Source organism: Leptodactylus fuscus, chromosome 2 (genome assembly GCF_031893055.1).
Source record: "Leptodactylus fuscus isolate aLepFus1 chromosome 2, aLepFus1.hap2, whole genome shotgun sequence".
Taxonomy (NCBI): domain Eukaryota; kingdom Metazoa; phylum Chordata; class Amphibia; order Anura; family Leptodactylidae; genus Leptodactylus; species Leptodactylus fuscus.
In genome coordinates, this window is record NC_134266.1 from 180,094,788 (window position 1) to 180,114,464 (window position 19,677).

Here is a 19,677-nt window from a genome sequence, read left to right on the forward strand (position 1 = left end):
GCAGGCTGCATAGACCAGCCTGCAAAAAAGTGAATGCAGACTAGTAGGGAGCCTTTACATGGAAACGTGATGTCGGCCCTGGAGCTTGCTCCAGGCGCCGGCGATCACCGGCAAAATGGCAGCGCCCATGCGTAAAGCAGTAGACACCCAGCAGCTATGAAGCCGCCCGGCTCGTCGCCATAGTTACACACCCGGCATGCGCCGCACTATTACGGCGGATGTCGGGAAAGGGTTAATCTGCTGGATTCAGTATTATTCAAAACTCTACTATAGTCAGTACAGATACAGCAGACAGCTCCTTTGTCTGTTACACCAAGCCACTGTACTGTTATGGTACGGAACATGAAGTGCTCCGCTCAATGTAAAAGTACAGTGAAGTGGGAAAGTGTTAAGGTAGAATGCCACCACAAGCCTGGCTTTCTCAATGCAAAGACCTAAATGAGTAAAGGCCTACAGTATATATCCCACTTAAAACTGGTGCCCCACGTGGTGTAAACCGTGGCTTTTACAGTCCCTGTAAAGTGGATTCTAGCGAATCCCATCCCATTGCAGAAAAATACATGCAGTGGACACGCTGCGATTTCCAAAACAGTTGCGGTTTTGGAAAATGCAGGATGTCAATTATATCTATGGAAATGCAAGCGGTTTCCCTATAGGGATAATGGAAGCAGAAAGTCCGCAGAGGAAACCTCTATGGATTGTGAAAAGCACTACAGGAAAAACTGCAATGTGTTGCCACCGTGGGGTCTTAACCTTAAACACTGTTTGCTACTGACACCTATGCCTTTATCCACTGAGACCCCTAGAGAACAATGAAATAGGGGGTTCCCTTGTGCGAATAGTGTTTGTATGGAGTTTTGATTACAGAAGTTTAGGGGCTAAGTGTCTGATCACTAGAGGTTTGCCTGCTGGAACTGTTCTGAGAACAGACACACTCCAGACCTGTATAAGCAGTAAATCTTAGCCACCACTTCAAAAACTCAGCAAATAATGCCGGTCCTGTCAGTCCCATAGAGGTGAATGGAACTATGGGCAAGCAGAAACGCTCTAGGCATCCCAGTAGTCAGTATCACAACAATAAGACACTTTACCCTAAACATCTGAGAGTAAAACACGAGGTCTGTACTGAGTTTTTAGACTATACAGTCAGACATTAGGGCAATTCAGTTATAGTTATATAGTTATGAGGGACTCAAACAAAAAAAAAAACTGAAAAATAGGTTTTTCATTATATAAATGACTACTCACTAACTTTCCATTTTACTTTATAAGTTACAGGACACATGCCTATGCCAAGCTTAAGTGTCAACTTACCGATTCATTAGGTGATATGTGGTTATCTGCTGAACTAAATTCTGCCACAAGTTCATCAGCCACCTCATTGTAAGACGTTGTGCCCTTTTTCTGTACTTTTTCACAAACCTTCATAGAAAAGTGACGCAAGCCCTTGCCATTTTTCTCTCCTTTTTTATTCCTTTTTCTATATAAAAACAAAGGGGGGGGGAAGCAGAGTATACAGTTACTATCCAGCTATAAGAATTTAAATTCACCAAATGAGTACAAATGTGATTTTCCATCATGGATTTTACACAGAACGGTGTTAAAGACTGAATGTGTTACATACAGACTTGATGCACATTTCCCCATTTGCATTGCTCTGTGACTTAGACTACCCTCATGTTCATGAGGGTACTGCTGTCCATTCCAGACTCTCCAGTAATTGACGGCCGAACGTTGGTGGCTTGATAAATGGCAACATTTCTTTTGTGACGTTTGAACTAATGGGGAGTAAGACTGGTCTTAAAGAGTAGCATAGTCAGTAATTCAATGTAAGAGCAGGCCTTTACAATAGTCAGACCCTGTGCCTGCGAGATCAGATGAGGGAGTAGAGCAGGGCAAACTGGGGTGTTTCTGATTATGTGACCCGGAGTCAGAAGGAGATTAGAACCCACAAGTCCATCATCCACTGTCTGTTGGATCAGTTAAGGTAATCCCAACTCCCCAGAAAACCCCTTTAACGGCGGATTCACATCTGCACCCTTTAAGCAATCCTGCTTGATTTCTGTCTTCTACCCCAAGAAATGGACAGGGGATGGAAACCCGGCAGTCAGTTTTCAAACCCATTCAAGTGAATGGGTTTGAAAAGTGAGCACCCGTGAGCGTTTTGTACCTGTCCACGATGAAACAGTTTTTGGTTTTTTTTTAACCGGACACAAAGTCCTGCGTGTCTGACTTTTTTGTTTGTTTTTTTAAACCAGTCACAAAGACAAAAAAAAAAAAAACCTAACTGTTTCACTGCGGACAGGAACAAAACGCTCATGGGCGCTCACTTTTCAAACCCATTCACTTGAAGGGCTTTGAAAACTGACTGCCAGGTTTCCGTCCCCTGTCCAGTTTCTCGGGGCAGCAGTCAGAAACCCAGCAGGATTGCATAAAGCACATAGGTGCAAATGTGAACCGGCCCTAACCAGTTAAAGTGTACCTCCACTTAGATCAACATGTCCTATTCATTTATGAAAAATTTGTAAGAAACTTTGTAAAATATTGTGGGGAAAGGTAGTTCGGTAAAAGCAGTGGTGCGGATCCAACCAGTCAGAGACAGGGACACAAATCTTGCAGCAAAGCGGTTTATTTGAGAAAGAGCAAAATAAAAAAAAAACCTTTACATCAGGCACAAAAATGAACAAAATAAAATACAGTATTAACTTCATGCAAAATGACAAACAAAATCCTGCTTGTCTGAGCGCTAAACAGAAAAGTACTAACTGTACATATGGCTTAATATCAGCCACACAAACAAAAAAAAAAAAACATCCAAACAAAAAACCAATGAAAACAAAAACACACCACTGTGATATATCATAAGGCTTTCAGTGTCAGGACAGACCCAGTCACTTCCTCTCGATTGAAGATAAATCAAAAACTGTTGAATAACAAAGTTGGCTTAGCTGCCCATAGCAACCAGAGTGCTGCTTTCATTTTACCAGAATAGTGTGAGATGTGAAATCTAACCTTTGATTGGTTTCTATAGATAATAGAGGCTAATTGCACACAATGTCATGTGTGTGACGCCCATGTATCCGTTGCCCCATTCATTCAATATATAAGGGCCCTCAAAGCATGGCCACAAAACCAGACAGTAATAGGACTGGCCCTGAGTTTTGCCAGACTATTGGCCCGCAATAACACACTTTGTAACACACAGTCATGTGTATGAGCAGATAAATGAATGGGTATGGTATGATTATCTCCCGCATTGTGTAAAGCATTGTTTTTAATTATTTTTTACTGATGCTGTATAATCAGTTTTTTTGTTTTTGTTTTTTTTTTTAATGTTCCCTGGCTAACTCCATCAGTTTTGAAAATCCTGGAAAAACCCTTTAATTCTTAGAGGTTGAAAACATGTAAAAAAAATTCTGAGTTATAAAAAGTACTTTAGGTCTATGCTACAAAAAAAAACAAAAAACCACAAACAAAAGACACAATGATAAACTAACAGCATTTCGCTTACCCAGCAGACCACGGAGAAGAGTCTGTAACTTGGTTCTGTGAAACAAAGTGCGTGTTGGGTGTATGTGGGCTTCCTAATAAGATAGTATTTGGTGCAGACTGTCTTTGTGGTGTGGTAATAACCTGCAAAGGAAGAAAAAGTAAGAAAAATTTAGTTACGTATCAATTGTGTAAAGTTGACTAGCGTTCATCGACATGTACAAATGAGACACCAAGTAGAAGAAGGCATGTACAATATAAGCAGGTCTCTTTATTGCATACAAACCCTCCAACTAGATAACCGCTTCAACACACTCCTTCCATAACTAGGTCATTCAAACAAACTAGAAAACGCATGTGGGCCTAAAGAAGGGAAGAATCAGCACTACTTTGGTCCTCAATTCCAGTGCTGGATTGGGAGATCCAACATTGGAACATATGAGCAAGGAAAGGTGAGTATTGTCCCTACCCCACCCTGAGCACCCTTTGAGAAAATTCAGGACTTTGTAAGTCAGTGGTCCATGAAAAACCATACCACATATATGGACAGTGCAAAGAATTTTACTAGTATTGGTGTACACAAGAACTTACATATGCAACTCAGATGTTCTGAACTACAGCGCACCTATGGTAGAAACGGGGGTTTTTATACAAGATAATAGACCCATCAGCCACAACTCCCTCTTCCTTTGAAGAGAACTGGAGCACCTGATCTCACCCCCCTCCCCAATTCTACAGGGCAAATGAACTAGCAGCAGCTATAGGCCAAATAGAGAGGTGGCTGCACATCTGCACAGAGCTCTCCCATGACATCTATGGGGCTTATGGAAGGAACAGAGTATGCGTATTTTGTATAATTGCTTAGTACTTAAACAGAGAAAGCCTTCAACATTCATGGCTCAGTCCCATTGTGTGAATCGACTTTCTTTGTAATGTATCTTCCTGTCTGTATTTGAACCCTACAAAATTGTACAGCGCTGCGGAATATGTTGGTGCTATATAAATAAAAATTATTATTATTATGGCTGATTTGCCACAAAGTGTGGAGGGTGTTTTCCCTTCCATGTTTCTGTGTTATTGGCCTATTTCAGGCCTTGTTGTACTTAAAACTTGCAATAAAACTGAATAAAAAAAAATAAAAAAAGTGTGGAGGGCCAGAGTAGGACCCTGCCTAACTCAAGTCCAGAATAATCAGAGATGTTTTCTGAAAACCATATATCTATCTTTTCAGATCTTACTACTCTATAAATGCAGCCTGAAGCTTGGACTGCAATTTTAATTTGAATAGGATCCTTAATAATTTTGTTTTTAATGTCGAGCTAAAACATGACTAGGCTACTTGCTACTGAATGATCTTTAGTAGTGAATACGCCACCAGATTGCTAAAGAAGCACTGTCCCATGTGTATGTATACAATGGAGATTGAGGCTCTCCTTGTGGAGGCTCAGAACTATCACTTCAGTGCTCATGCAGAAGCAAATAGTGTTATTATCATTATAACTTAAAGGGGCGAACCCTAGTAAGAGACAAGTTACTCACCAGTGAATGCCACATCCATGTGGTTACATCCACATGGTCTGACCATGAAGTCTAGACAATATGGTCACATAAAAACATGGCGGTGAAAGCACCAGGAAGGAATGGCGCCTTCCACACTACCTGTCAAAAGCTGAGAGTGTGATGAAGCCTGGTAAGTAACTACTTGACTTAAGGGAGTCATTTCATTCCTGCAGAAAACCGCTGAAACAAGGGGTGTCAAACATCATGGAAAGTGCAGATTGAATGTACAGATTACACAGCAACAAACAAGACATGGGGGCAAAACACAGAATAACCAAGAGCAAGGTTGATATGAAACTGAAGATAATATCAGGAGTTATTTTAAGCTAACCATCTCCTCCTTAACTGGATAAATGCACGACTTACCATGACCCTATTAGTTGCTGAGAGAGGATTTTATTTTTTTTTTTTTATTATCTGCCTTAAGTCCAGGTGACCTCGTTCAATGTTAGCTGCACAAACCAGGTTAACAGAGCATCCAGATCCAGACTTCAATACAAATTAGGAGGAGTACATTTCTTAATTATTTTATGTTTAATAGGCAAGATGCCAAATACTAGGTTTGCAGTTTAAGTATAATACTGTTTATGACAAGCAACATATTTTTTTATTTGTCCACCAAATATTCATACACTGAACTAAAAAAAATTACTTACCACTTGTTGAGAAATATTAACATTAGACTGTCCAAATGTTTTGGGCAATAGCTGTTTTCCGACAGAAGATGGATGAACAGTTAACAACGACACCACACCTAAAATTAAAGAAATAATAACTGCAGTTGACCTTACAGCAAATTATTTCAGGAGACATTTTGGTTTGAACGAATTAGGAGTAAAGGTCAATGCTTTCATAGAAAAGCACTGTTTGTATACACACACTGAACATCCCTAAAGGTATATTCATGCTCTACAAATCTGTTGAGAAATTGCTATCCTAGCTTGTAGAAATCAGACTGGAATCTGCTGCTGTGCTGCACATAAACAAACCCGAACAATCCAAAGCCAATTTTTTTTTTTTCCCTTTGAGGCCCCACATTGCAGAAATGCAGCTTTTTGTTGTTGAATTTGCTGTAGTCTTTTTGTGCCAAAGCCAAGAGCGGCTACAAGAGGAATAGAAAATATATAGGAAGCTCTTATACTTCTACCTTCTGCTCAGTCCCCTCCTGGTTTAGATACCAAAAACCGCAGTAAAATCTGTAACAAAAAAAAAGCTGCTTTTCCACAATGGGGGGGCATTAGCCTTAAAAAGGACCTTTTACGTCCTCATGCATATGCAGCTTTTTATACATTGCATGTCAGCTTTCCTGTTATGTGCCCCAGGACTGGAGATATCTGGGACGTTAATTTCGGCACAGATATCTCCCCACTGTCAGAAGGGCGTTCCTGACAGTCTAGAGTCATCATTAGGCTGTGAGGAACGCCCTCCTCCTTTTCCGGACAGTACTCCTCCATAGCCTTGTATAGTCAGAGGGGGCATTCCTTACCGCCCCAGCTGAGCTCTGAGGAAGGCTAGACTGTCAGGAATGCTACATATCTCCAGCCCCAGGGCACATAACGGGAAACCCAACAGAATACTGAATTCAGCGCACTGACTGCGTTCTAGCAGTATATAAAACTGCATATGCATGAGGACATGAGAGGTCCTCTTTACAGAGAGAACTCGAGCTGCCTATATTTTATGAAGATTATTAACAGCAGTCACATCATCCCTCTGCTGTGCCCTCAGAATTAGGTGAAACTTAGCCTATTACCGTATATTCTCGAGTACAAGCCGACCGGAACATAAGCAGAGGCCCCTAATTTTACCACAAAAAAACTGGGAAAACTTATTGACTCGAGTATAAGCCTGGGGGGGGGGGGGGTGGAGAATGCAGCAGCTACTGGAAAATTTCAAAAATTAAAATGGTTGGAGGTTTTGGCTACAGTAGATGCTGGGGAAGGGGAGGGGGTGTTTTGGTTTTCTGTGTGCCCCTTCCCTGAGCTTGAGGACTGCTTCCCCCCCCCCCCCCACTTGGAGTTCAGCCTGGCTGAATATAGCGTATCTGCAGTACTACTATTAACCCCTTTCCGCAGAAGAGGAGCACTGCAGATACCCTATATTCAGTAGACCGGGCACACTCAGACACATAGATACCTAATGTGTTTGTGTTTCACAGCAATTTTCTACTTTTGTGTCTATTGTAGGTAAAGGAGGGATTTAGAACTTAATTTTTTTTAAAGCTTCTTTTTTATGGGAGATTCTATACATTGATAGTTGATTCTATACATTGATTGCTGGTCAATGCAATCCGGCATGCAATTTTGAATGGGTTTGCAAAGTGCCGCCTATGAGCGCCTTCTGTCTCTCCATGGCAATACTTTTTTTTTTAACCGGGCACTAAGTCGGACATGCAGTACTTTGTGTCGGTTACAAAAAAAAAAAAAAAAAAAAAAAAAAAAAGTTTTACCGCAGAGAGTAGACGCCGCTCACCGGCGGACACTGAATGCCGGATTTCCGTCTCCTGTCGGCAGAAGACGGAAACCTCAAAACAGAGATCGGGCGCTAGTGTGAACCTGCCCTTAGGCTGCTTTCACACGTAGTTATGCTCCGCTCATTCAGACACGTAAACACGTGTCAAAGTGACCGCTTTAAAACAGAATCCCATAGACTTCAATGAGTGCTGGTCTTACGCACGCTACACATTGAAATCAATAGGTTTAAAAGCCTCCCATTCATTTCAATGTGTTGCACGCGTAAAACCGGCACACATTGAAGTCTATGGGATTCTGTTTTACAGTGGTCACTGACACATGTTTACATGTCTGAATGAGCGGAGCGTAACTTCGTGTAAACGCAGCCTTAGCCTACATTTGCACGATATAAGTGCAAACTTTTTGTGAAAAACATCCATTTGGCAGATTCCACAGATCCCTCATACATTACAGTGTATGGAGAGATCTGTGAAAATGGACAAAGATATATTTTGACGGCCCATGAAAAAAGACTGTCAAAATATCAGTCATGTGAAAAGCCTCCATTCGAAGACATTGAAAGTAATGTGGCCGTATGAAGGCTTTTTTCAACACAAAACATTATTTACACAGTCCAAAGCAAAACTGGGCAGTAGCAGCTGTCCCTCTCCATTCAGCTGCACATCAGTGTCCCCAATGCTTCAGTGTCCTCCTTGGGTCTCTTCCTGAGTTCCGCTTAAAGGAATCCTATCACTCACACAGAATTTTTTCTAAGTACCACGTCGGAATAGCCTTAAGCAAGGCTATTCTTCTCCGCGCTGCCGTTCGCCTACAATCCTGGTTTCTCTCGGTATGCAAATTAGCTCTATCACACCACTGGGGGCGGACCTCAGCGATTGAAACAGCACTGGGGTCATCCCCAATGCTGTGAGAGAACTCTCTCCAGAACAGCCTCCATCTTCATTAGCAGCGTCATTTTCTTGTGGCCTGTGGGCATGCGCAGTCTGCTCTGCCCAAGGCCTAGAAGTTACAAGCCACCGCCGCATGAAGAGGACGCGGCTGACGAAGGCGGTTCTGGAGAGAGTTCTCTCGCAGTATTGGGTACGCCCCCAGTGCTGTTTGAACGCTGGGGACCGCCCCCCAGTGCTGCGAGAGCTAATTTGCATACCGAGAGAAACCGGGATTGTAGGAGAACGGCGGTGCGGAGAAGACGACAAAAGGTAGAAGAATAGCCTTTCTTAAGGCTATTACGACGTGGTGAAAAAAAGTGAAAAAATGCGAACAGCCACAATACTGTCAGATATAAAGTACTGGTATAAAGGAAATAAATATAACTTACAATTCTGAGGTCCCGTGTTTTTGTGAAAAAATCTTGTAGTGGAAATACCTAATGTGTGAATCGGATCTAAGTCGTGGGGTGCACGGATAATCCCTTCTGGCTTGGGACGAACAATGAGTAATAAAAATATGAACAAATCCAGCACCCAGGCATACGATATGGTTTACAAATAAAACGTAGCTTTTATTACATGGGAGACATGCTCCAAGTAAAAATAAGCAGTGAGTCCAGAGTGCAGGATGGTACTATCGCATTATTACGACGTGGTACCTAGAAAAAAATTTCATGTGAGTGATAGGATCCCTTTAAGCCAGTGATTGGCCTCTGGAATAGAGGCACAGGACCGAGAAGACCAGGCCGCGCAGGGAGGCACTGGAGTACAGTGGAAAGGTGAGATTTTTATTTTTTCCCCTCACTGCCCTCGGCCTATTTAACACTTAAACAGTTTGTCCATTCCGCCTGGAAAATTCCGTTGAAGAATAGAACTGCAACAGCTAGCCGAGTGCTGTACTTCAGCAGTGTCCAATGATGTGAATAGAGTAGTGGCACACACATATTTTTGACATGCCACCACATTCACGTGGATGAAGAACACCACAGTTCTCATGATCAGTGGGCGTCTCACAGCAAGTGGATGGGAAATGCCTTGCTGTGACCCAAATATCCCCTTTAGGCTGCTTTCACATGGCAGTATTTGGTCAGTGATTTTGAGCCAAAATTAGGAGTGGAGACTACACAGAGATCAGCTATAATAGAAAGATTTGTACCTGTTCGGTGTTTTTAACCCACTCCTAGTTTGGGCACACACTCACTGATTAAAATTACTGACCAAACACTGACTGTGTGAAAGCAACCTAAGACTGTAGCAACAATTTTACTAGTGGAGGGCTCAGTTTTTCATATCTGACAATCCTCAGCCGCCCACTATGGCAGCCAACTTATCCATGTGATTGTAGACAGTGCCCCTGTGTGGACAGATTTATCATGGTTAGTAATCCAAACAAGCAACAGATTTTGAATATGCTGTGCCACAACGCTTGTTATGTGGCAAACAAAAACATTTTTTTCTTTTTTGTAAAAAGGGAGGGAGTCAGCTGTGGCACATGCTTTCTGGCAGGTTCATTATAACCAATATCCTAGCAATTGTCGATTAGATCTGCATGTTTAATGACAAGCACCAGAGCCAGTCAATTTTTTTTTATATCCGTTGCATTAAATTCATTGTATGCGAATGCAATATGACATTTTATTGATGGTCTGTTTAAAAAGGATTCCTTAATACATTCAAATTTATCAGGGATCAATGAAAAAAAGTGCCACTCGGGTGCAATAAAAGGCCATGAAAATTTTACATTCTTCACGGCAGTTTTGTACCATAGCATGTGAAGCCTCAAACAATGTTAAGATGACTAAGTGGCTAGAGCTACTTTGAGGCAGACAGTTAACAAAACTGTACCTAGCCACACAACTAGGATGTGTAAGTGAGCGAATAATAATAATAATTAATAATAAGTACAAAAGGGAAACTACATTTTTAACCTAACTTTCCCTTTAAAGAGTACCTTTTACCACTTCTAGTACCTTGTAACCATCTCCCGTCACATTTTTTATTTTTTTTTCCGTTTTTTGCTCCCAACCTTCCAAAGACTGTAACTTTATAGTTCTGCTCACAGAGCCTTAAGTGGGCTCATTTTTTGTGGGACAGCTGTACTTTGCAACTGTATTATACCACAGGATGTAATGGGAATCTTGTAAAAATTTCTCAATAATTAAATCAAGGAGGCAGCAAGGAGAGGAACTGAAGGGAGATCTGTGAGGGGAATGGCCACAAAAGGGTTACTGCCTGTGACCAGAAGAGACTATCTGCCCTTTCACAGAAATCGGCACAGTGAGCTTTTGTACGCTTGTAGGTTTTGTACTGTCAAATGTGTGGTTCAGAATCGAGCAGACAAGGGGGCACTTCAAGCTCTAACACCAAGTGTTTCTGATTGGAGCTCCTAATCACGCCCCTTGCCCGTTTTCTCCTGACACCGCCCACCAGATAGTACAGAGACGAATAGCATATCAGGTACCAAAACTAACTGTACTAAATGCTCAAGAATGTTCTATTTCTTGTATGAGAAAGTGGGAAAAGAAATCTGCATCTTACCTTTTCCTGGACTAAGATTCTGATCTACAAAAACTTTCAGCTCTCCATTTGCTTCAATTAATCCAGCCTAAGAAGAAAAAAGAACAAACAAAACCAGTTACTGAATATAAAATGAAAATTCTCCTATAAGGCTGTCTTCATCACTGCCATTTACGGTGATTGAGAACAGAAAGAGTGAGCTAGAAGCAGGCACCCTGGATGACAGCAAGATCCCCCTCAAAAGAGCTTTATATATATATATATATATATATATATATAAGATCTATATACACTCAGACAAACCCTTGAAAAACTGGTATAAAAGGTGTTATAAATGTATAGTCTTATGATTTATTCTAGTAGCTTTTGTCTCTGGGCTTGCTTCTCACTCAGGCTGGATTCAAACCTGCACTCATTGCTGTTTGGGGATTACGTCCATCATGACGCTTAAATAAAATGCAGAGTGAAAAGTGCTGCATTTTTCGGGCGGAAACCCGGCGGACCCCATTATAACCTATGGGATCAGAGGCTAACCGCTGTTTTAAGCGGATTAGGTTTCCATTTGTGGCCCCCACGAACAGAAACCCAAACGCAGGTGTGGTGAACCTAGTGTCACTGAAATCCTCCTTCAGCCCCCTCCCCATAGACCTCAATGTAATTTGAGCTGATTGAGCTAAACAGTCTTCACAGAGAAGACAGATTTCTCACTGATAACAGAAGAGAAGAGCACTTGCCTCTGTTAAGACTGTCAGGATTCCAAACACCCACTCACCACACCAAGCATGAGTGACCCTGACACTCGCCTATCACACCAAGCTACAAAGAAGTGAAGCAAGACAATACTAATATTCCCAGACCATACACACCTGCATCCTCTGGCGCACACACACAGGGAGCAAAGCATAATGATATTTACTCTTTGTCCGCGCCTCTAAAAAATTCTCACAGTTCCAATCGTTATTTTACTTGGTAAACACAAGACTACAGTCCATAAGTTAAAAAAGAAAATAAAATAAAAGAACACCCCTCTTATAAGACTTGCTGTGAGCTCAACAGGAAGAGTTGGACAGATCTACAAGCTGGACTGCATCTCCAAGAGTCTGACCAAGTGTCAAGCACCAATTTTTGAAGAAACTCTAATCCAGATCTCTTTCTGGAGCCTCCCACTTGACAGATGACATTTTGGAAATGTGCCCGATGGATACCTCGGGTATGATACGCCCAGTGAGTGGTGCCAAATGTTTTTACAAGTCCAAGCATAAAATACATGCAGATCAATCTCCCTTTTCACAGATCCCTAAATTTGTGGTGCCTAACACTGAGGGTCTAAACTTCAACAACACTGACTGGTCAGGGTTCCCTGGGTGTTTAATTGTTGTCAATGTAATTAACAATACTTTGTGCTACAACCCGAGATCTAGTTTTTTTTTGTTTTTTTTTGGGGGGGGTTTAATCGAAAAAGGGAGAAATACAAACTTCGCATCATAGAAAGATAACAGAAATCTGTTTCACTATTCGCATGCGCTACAATCCATTTCACCCTTATTTTAATTTGCCTCTTGAGATGTGGCTTTTAAAGGGGACGGCCTAAGAAATTCCATTAATCCTACTTGAGAAAATGCCCGATTAATTTTGATTTAAGGGATTGTCAGGATAAATTGATCCTCCCTAACGGTCAGCCATTTTAAAATGATGTGTACAGCATTTTCAACGAAAAGGAGTCTAGATTTATGGTCAAATCTGAATTCAAACTTAACACGCAGCATTCTGCTCTTGTCCAAGCACCATTCACACAGTATAAGGGCTAGTTCACACGTAATTATTTAGTCCGGATTTTGACGCGTGAAGCCGCGTCAGAATCCGAACCAAAATGGGCCTGCCGCGGCTAGCCGCGACTTTCCGCTCTGGACTAGTCCCAAATAAATGGGCCTAGTCCAGAGGGATTGTCTTGATGTGGAGGCCGCAGCAGTTTCCGCCACGGAATACGTGTCAAGATAGGGCAACACAGTGGCTAGCACTGCAGCACTGGAGTCCTGGGTTCGAATCACGCCAGGAACATCATCTGCAAGGAGTTTGTATGTTCTCCCCGTGTTTGCATGGATTTCCTCCCATTCTGCAAAGACATACTGATAGGAAAATTAAAAAAATAAAATAAAATAGGGCAGGTCACTTCCTTTTTTCCGTGAGTGGTAAAATACTACTCGCGGAAAAAGGAGATGACTGGCTTGCATTGAATTCAATGGGAGGCGGTTTTTTTACCTGGATTTTGACACGAACTCCTTGTCAAAATCCAGACCAAATAGCTAGGTGTGAACTAGCCCTAAGACTAAATTCACATCAGCTGTTACTACAGCAAACATACAGTTTCAGATTGACAGAATCTGCAACAGACACTGCCAACAAAACCTCTAGCAGAGATGTCAATGTAGTCCAACAATTATAGCAGCCCTAAGTATAGTTCATCCATATTTTAATCCCTGATAACCACCTTAAAGAGGACATTTCACCATTTCCACCAATTCAGATTCTTAAAATCTGTTCATAGTGGCTGCTCAACTGATATTAGCACAGTTGGAATTTTCCCTCTAGCCTCACCATTCAATAGCTGCAGTTAGTTTTGGTGCCCGATCTGTTATAGCAGCTCGGTAATGTCAAAAAAGCAGCGTCAGGCAGAGGATGTGATTCAGAGCTCCAATCTGAGGCAGCCAGTGTCAGAGCTCAGAATCCCTTGTCAGCTCCTGCCTGACACCACCCTTCTGAAAGCACAGAGCCTAAATAGAGCAGGACAGGCACCAAAACTAACAGCATTCATGGCTTAGGAAAGAAGGGGGTAGAGAAAAAATTCCAACCGGCCAGAATTAGTGGAGGAAGGCCCATTTATTGATGTGAGGAGCTGAACTTGGAGGTGGTGAAAAGTTCTCTCTAATAAGTATCTTTTACCACGACCAAGTTTCATCTTTAAATTGGTGCTGCTCCACTGATTCTGGCACAGTCGGAAGATTTACAAGGTCCTATCTGTCCTGAGCAACACGTTCTATTAGATTTGGCCGTCAAATGCCATTTAGTCTCTCTTTTATTAGGTGGGAGGAGTCACCTAGGAGAAGGCAAATTGTGTGATCTGAACTCCAACACGGATTGGAGCTCCAATTCAAACCTTGCCTCGTCCTAGGTGACAGCGACGATGACTGACTGATAGTATAGAGCTTAAAGAGGACCTTAAAGAGGCTTTCCCGATCTGTGCCCGGTGTAAAGCACTATCGGTCCCGGGACCGTAGCGCTTTAGTGTCAGAAGGGCGTTTCTGACACTTAGCCAGGGACGCCCTTCTGCCCAGCAGCGCCAATCGCGCTGTAGAGTGTGAGCAGGGAGGAACGCCCCCTCCCTCTGCTCACACAGCTCGTCCATAGACGAGTATTATCAGGAGCGGGAGGGGGGAGTTCCCCGCTCCACTGTACAGCGCGATAGGTGCTGCTGGGCAGAAGGACGTTCCTGGCTAAGTGTCAGAAACGCCCTTCTGACTGTAAAGCGCTACCGGGACCGATAGCGCTTTACACCGGGCACAGATCGGGAAAGCCGATAGTGCGCTGAATTCAGCGCACTGTCGGCTTTCCAGCAGTATATAAAACTGCCTGTGCCCGATCTGATGAAAGGGCCTCTTTAAGTAGCATATCACACACCAAAATTACTGTATTTTTCGGACTATAAGACGCACCAGACCATAAAACGCACCCAGGTTTAGAGGAGGAAAATTTTTAAAGCAAAAAAAAAAAAAAAAAAAAAAGTGCTAAAATATTTAATATAAATAACATATGAGAATTGTAGTTTTCTAACAGCTGCAAGGCCACATTGCATCTCCATACAGCTACAGAGCCACCTGCCATAGGGCACATTTGTTTGCAGAGGTCAGGTGTACTTTTTAGTTATACCATTGTGGATAATGTTAGTCTTGATCACTTTCTAATCAAATTAATAGTTTATTAGCAGTCTATGGGAAATTCTACACATTACTATTGAGGCTGCACACAATAGTAATTTTCCTATGACAGGCCTGGGAGCCTTGAGGGGGGCTTTTAAGTAGTAACGCAGGCATTAGCTCCGGGTCTCCGCTGTACATTACAGAGAAGACCCAGTTGCTATGGAGACCGCTCTGCAGCAGAGCAGCTGCTATCATCTTTACAGACCCGTCATCCGCTGTAATAGCACAGCGGAAGCCAAGAGGTTCACAACGCCGGGACACCGTGTCAGGGCCCGCGGCAGCATCCCACTCCTCCTGCTGCAGGAAGCCAGCAGCAGCAGGAGTGGGGCGATGCTGTCACCCTGCTCCTGAGCCCCCCACCAAAATACCCCACACTCGAATTATAAGACACACTCACTTTTTCCTCCCAAATTTTTTTAATCTGTCTTATAATCTGAAAAATACTGTAATTGCAATGACTGCTGAGGAGAAAAAAAACAAAAACAAAAAACAACAAAAACTGCACTGTAGTCTGCGGAGCAGCACCTATTAACAGATGTTAAGAACTGAAGTTGGAGGATGTGGTGAAAGGTCCTCTTCAAGCCACTACTAATCAGTTGTTGATGAATCAATACTTCTGTTTTCTCAATCTTCCTTCCTATTATTTTGTAATGCCTGTCTATGCCAGCATGTCTAACTATATTTAATTAAAAAAAAAAATCAAATAAAATCACAATACAAAGACCATTAGCTTGTTTCTGTAGTATTTGGAGATTCAGAGGGACAGGGTTACACCTCAATATGCAAATATTCCAAGCGTTTTCCCTTACAGATGTACTGCATTCATTAAACAGTAGAAACATTCAAGATATTCTTGACATGTTCTAACTTTGCCCCATGCACATAAAATCTGCTCTGCTGTAGTGCTTAAGAAACATCACATAACAAAACAATGCTGCCTTCTTCCAAAAACAGTGCTACACTGGCCCACAGGTTGTGTGGCACTGCAGTGCCCCCAGTGCTGCGAGAGAACTCATTTGCATAAAGACGGAAAACAGAATGTCTACCGAACAGCGGCGCAGAGAAGACATCTAAAGGTAGGAGTAGAATAGACTTTAAGGCTATTCCTGTGTGTTAATTAGTAAAAAAAAAAAAAAAAAAAAAAAAAAAAAAAGATTCTTTCTAATGATAGGATCCCTTTAAGGGAAGTTTCCAGGTCCACGTACTTGTGCTTTAGCAAAAAACTGTGACAAAAACCGCACCAAAAGTTTTTTAATTCCTGAAGCAAAAATTTTCAGCCTGCAAAAAACTCCATGTGAACATTTACTAAAATTATACTACAAAAATTTATTTATGACACAAATACTGCCAGAAAATAAAAAGTTGTCCAAAAGTTTAGTTGGCCTTTAACATTGGGACATGAAAATAAAAGATTTTTTTCCAATGAAGTGTCACTTCAGCCCCAAAATTTTCCTAAACTAAACATCCTCCCCCGTCTAACTTCTAATTTACTTCAATTAAAGAAAAATAAAAAAAATCTATAATTAACCATATCTCTCGAGTGGTCATGTGACCACCCCAGGGACACTTTATGATAAACCGGTGATGTTCAGTTTCACCGCTTCTGAAACAGAACGTCACCGTTACTCTCCCCTCCCACACTTATCAAGCCTTCCTGTGTCTGGGAACAGCTACTCCCCTCTATCTCTCTGCTAGTAGTGGGCAGAATAGGTTAGCTAGGGAGACAGGGGAGAGTGGGATTGCTAGGCTAGTGAGACGGGGAGGGGCAAGTAGTGGGCGGGATAGTTTATCGAGGTAAGTTGTTTGATGGGGATATGTTGAGCACCATGAACTGTTCACTATTAACACTGCACTGCAATGATGGCATTGTCCCATAGAAATGTTAGGACATCACATTCCACTATGAAACAAATAGTGTGAGATGGAAACCATAAAGGGTCATGGATTTTGTACAAGTGCCACAGCCCTTCAAACTGCTATTTAGTTGTGGTCAGAGTTGGTGGCTGCTGCCTTACTTTTTATGGATTAGTTATCTTGAGCATCTCTACTTCTTAGTATTAATACAGATTTATTGGCTGGAATTAACCCTTGAGCAACAGTAACCAAACCATTAACTACTGTTCTTCCCCCATTTTTTTTTTTTTTTTTAATCTTGACTGCCAGATAATAAGGTGATTGCATTGGTCATTACTAGCAGCCAGTGTCGGGGGAGGGAGCCACTAAGACTGCGGGTTGAGTACTCTCACTTGTGTACAGCTCTACCTGAAGGACAATCAGTTCAGCTAATTGTAGTCTGCTGATAAAGCCAAGTCTGTTATCTTTCCATGTAAAACACAAATATAACACTGAGTCAGTTCCCTAGAAGCATGGCAAGTGTTCTATACAAGCCTGTGTAACGTAATATACATTTACTGTACATATTATTTAATCTGCATTCATATTAGATTTCAGTTTCTAGTAATCATAAATCTCTCATGGTAAAGGCAAAGTCTATACCGCAATACTTCAAAGTGTCGTATTCAGTAAGCTTGGGGAGGTGGTGGCTTTCACTGCTTGATGAATACAGGAAGTGAGAAGTCAGCAGACAAAGCTGCTGAAACAGATCGGAAAAGCCCTTAGGGCTAGTTCACACGTGGACAAAGAGGCTGATTTTGACAGCGGATTTCGCTTCACAATCAACCCCTTTACAATGGAGCCCTATGTGAACAGCTAGCTTTTTTTTTTTTTCTTTGCTAGGTTTTTTCTGCTAGCAGAAAAAAGAAGCGACATGACCTTTCTTCAGGCCTTTCCCGCCTGAAGAAAGCAATAGAAGTGAATGGGAGGCGAAAACCGCGCGGAAAAAAAATGCGCGGTTTTCATCTCCCATTCACTTCTATTGCTTTCTTCAGGCGGAAAACGCCTGAAGAAAGGTCATGTCGCTTTTTTCTGCTAGCAGAAAAAAACCTAGCGGAAAAAAAAAACCTAGCTGTTCACATAGGGCTCCATTGTAAAGGGGCTGATTTTGAAGTGAAATCCGCTGTCAAAATCAGCCTCTTTGTCCACGTGTGAACTAGCCCTTGAGCAATAAGGGTCAATTCACATGTGAACCGTCCGCGCGGGTTTTGACACAGAGAGACGAGGCGAGACGCGTCTCTCTCTGGTCAAAACCCGCCTGCCGCTCAAATGAATGAGCCGACACAGGAGGGTGCTGCCGCTAGGCGAAAGCTGCGGCCCAGCGCGCCGCGGCTTCCGCCTGAAGATAGGACATGTCGCTTCTTTTCTCTGCTAGCAGCATCCCACCGCTAGCGGAGAAAAGAAGCCCGGTGGTCTGTCAAAATCCGCCCCTTTGCCCACGTGTGAACTAAAGTTTAATCCTGAGCAATCAATATATAGATTACCCAGAATTAACCCCAATCTCCCCTTCATCCTTACTGTTTCAACATTGACTGGCAGATAATAAGCATATGCATAGATGCTCCCCAATCTCCTCCTAATAGTGTTAAGATTTAGATCACACTGGTTACCTGCAATCACAGTCTGAACCCCGGAATAAGGAGTTCAGGAGAGATGATCTTTGGCAGTTCAAACTGTGATTGCCAAAAATCAACCACCAAATCTACCTCAATGTTTCAACATTGACTTCAATAAGCATATGTATAGAAGCTTTCCTGATCTCCTCCTTTGATCAATGTCTAAACCACCAGTGGAAGGAGATCGGGAGGGCCTCAGAGGTTAATGTTTGAACTGCTGGAGGAGGAGATTAGTAGAGTCTCTATAACAGGAGTAGGGAACCTTCGGCTCTCCAGCTGTTGTGAAACTACAACTCCCAACATGCTCCATTCACTTCCATGGAAGTTCCAATAACAGCAGAGCTAGTATGCATGCTGGGAGTTGTAGTTTTGCAACATCTGGAGAGCCGTACGTTCCCTACCCCTGCTCTATAACTATGCATAGCTAACAATCAATGTTGAAACAATGGGGGGGGGGGGAATCAGGGGTTGATTCTTGGCTATCAAGGGGTAATCAATAGGTAGAGTGCCCAGAATTAACCCCAATTCCCCCCTCTCCCCTATTTTCAACAATGAGTACCAGGTAAGCAAATGTAGAGGTTTCCGATCTGTCATGATGATCACAAGCCCAATAACCTGCTTAATTATTGTTAGACAAGTGACTGGAAACAAGAGGGAAAATTGCTGCAGTTGCTGAAGTAAATCATCATATCACTATCTCAGAGGGAATCACAGAACCACTTTTTAACAAAAAAAATGGAACCTTGACGGAAAATAGTTAAATAAATGCTAATAATGCTAAGAGGGTACTTACATCTTTTGCCATGTTACCAAAATATGAAGAATTAAATGAGCAGTTTGCCACCCAGTGGAATCTCCTGCAAGTGAAACAAACAAACAAACTGAGGTATGGTTAATAAAACAAGTGATGCTATAAATATGCTTAAAGAGGACCTTTCACTCCCTCCAACAACTCCAGTTCCTTAAAACTGTTAATAGTGGATGCTCCACTGATTCTGACAGTTGGAATTTTTTCTCTAGCTCCAACCCTTCATGAGCAATCAATGCTGTTAGTTATGGTGCCTGATGTGATGTTTAGGTTCTGTACTGTCAGGTGGGCGGTGTCAGGCAGGAGCAGACAAGGGGTGTGATTCTGAAATCTGACAGTGGCTGCCTCTGATTGGAGCACTGAATCACACCCCGTCTGACACCGCCCTTCTGACATTAGAGTTTAAGTTGCACATCA

At 42.3% G+C, this 19,677-nt stretch overlaps 1 protein-coding gene across 4 annotated transcripts in view; it reads right to left on the reverse strand.

Annotated features, from left to right (window-relative positions):
- TFDP1 (transcription factor Dp-1) overlaps nucleotides 1-19,677 on the reverse strand; it is a 47,351-nt gene that overhangs the window by 22,928 nt on the left and 4,746 nt on the right. For all 4 annotated transcript variants that reach the window (XM_075265252.1, XM_075265251.1, XM_075265249.1 and 1 more), the window contains exons 2-6: nucleotides 19,246-19,309; nucleotides 10,991-11,057; nucleotides 5,706-5,803; nucleotides 3,512-3,633; nucleotides 1,315-1,480 (exon numbers count right to left, since the gene is read on the reverse strand). In XM_075265252.1, coding sequence (XP_075121353.1) covers nucleotides 1,315-1,480; nucleotides 3,512-3,633; nucleotides 5,706-5,803; nucleotides 10,991-11,057; nucleotides 19,246-19,257 — 465 coding nt within the window. In that variant the 5' untranslated portion in view covers nucleotides 19,258-19,309. The remainder of the gene's footprint in view (nucleotides 1-1,314; nucleotides 1,481-3,511; nucleotides 3,634-5,705; nucleotides 5,804-10,990; nucleotides 11,058-19,245; nucleotides 19,310-19,677) is intronic.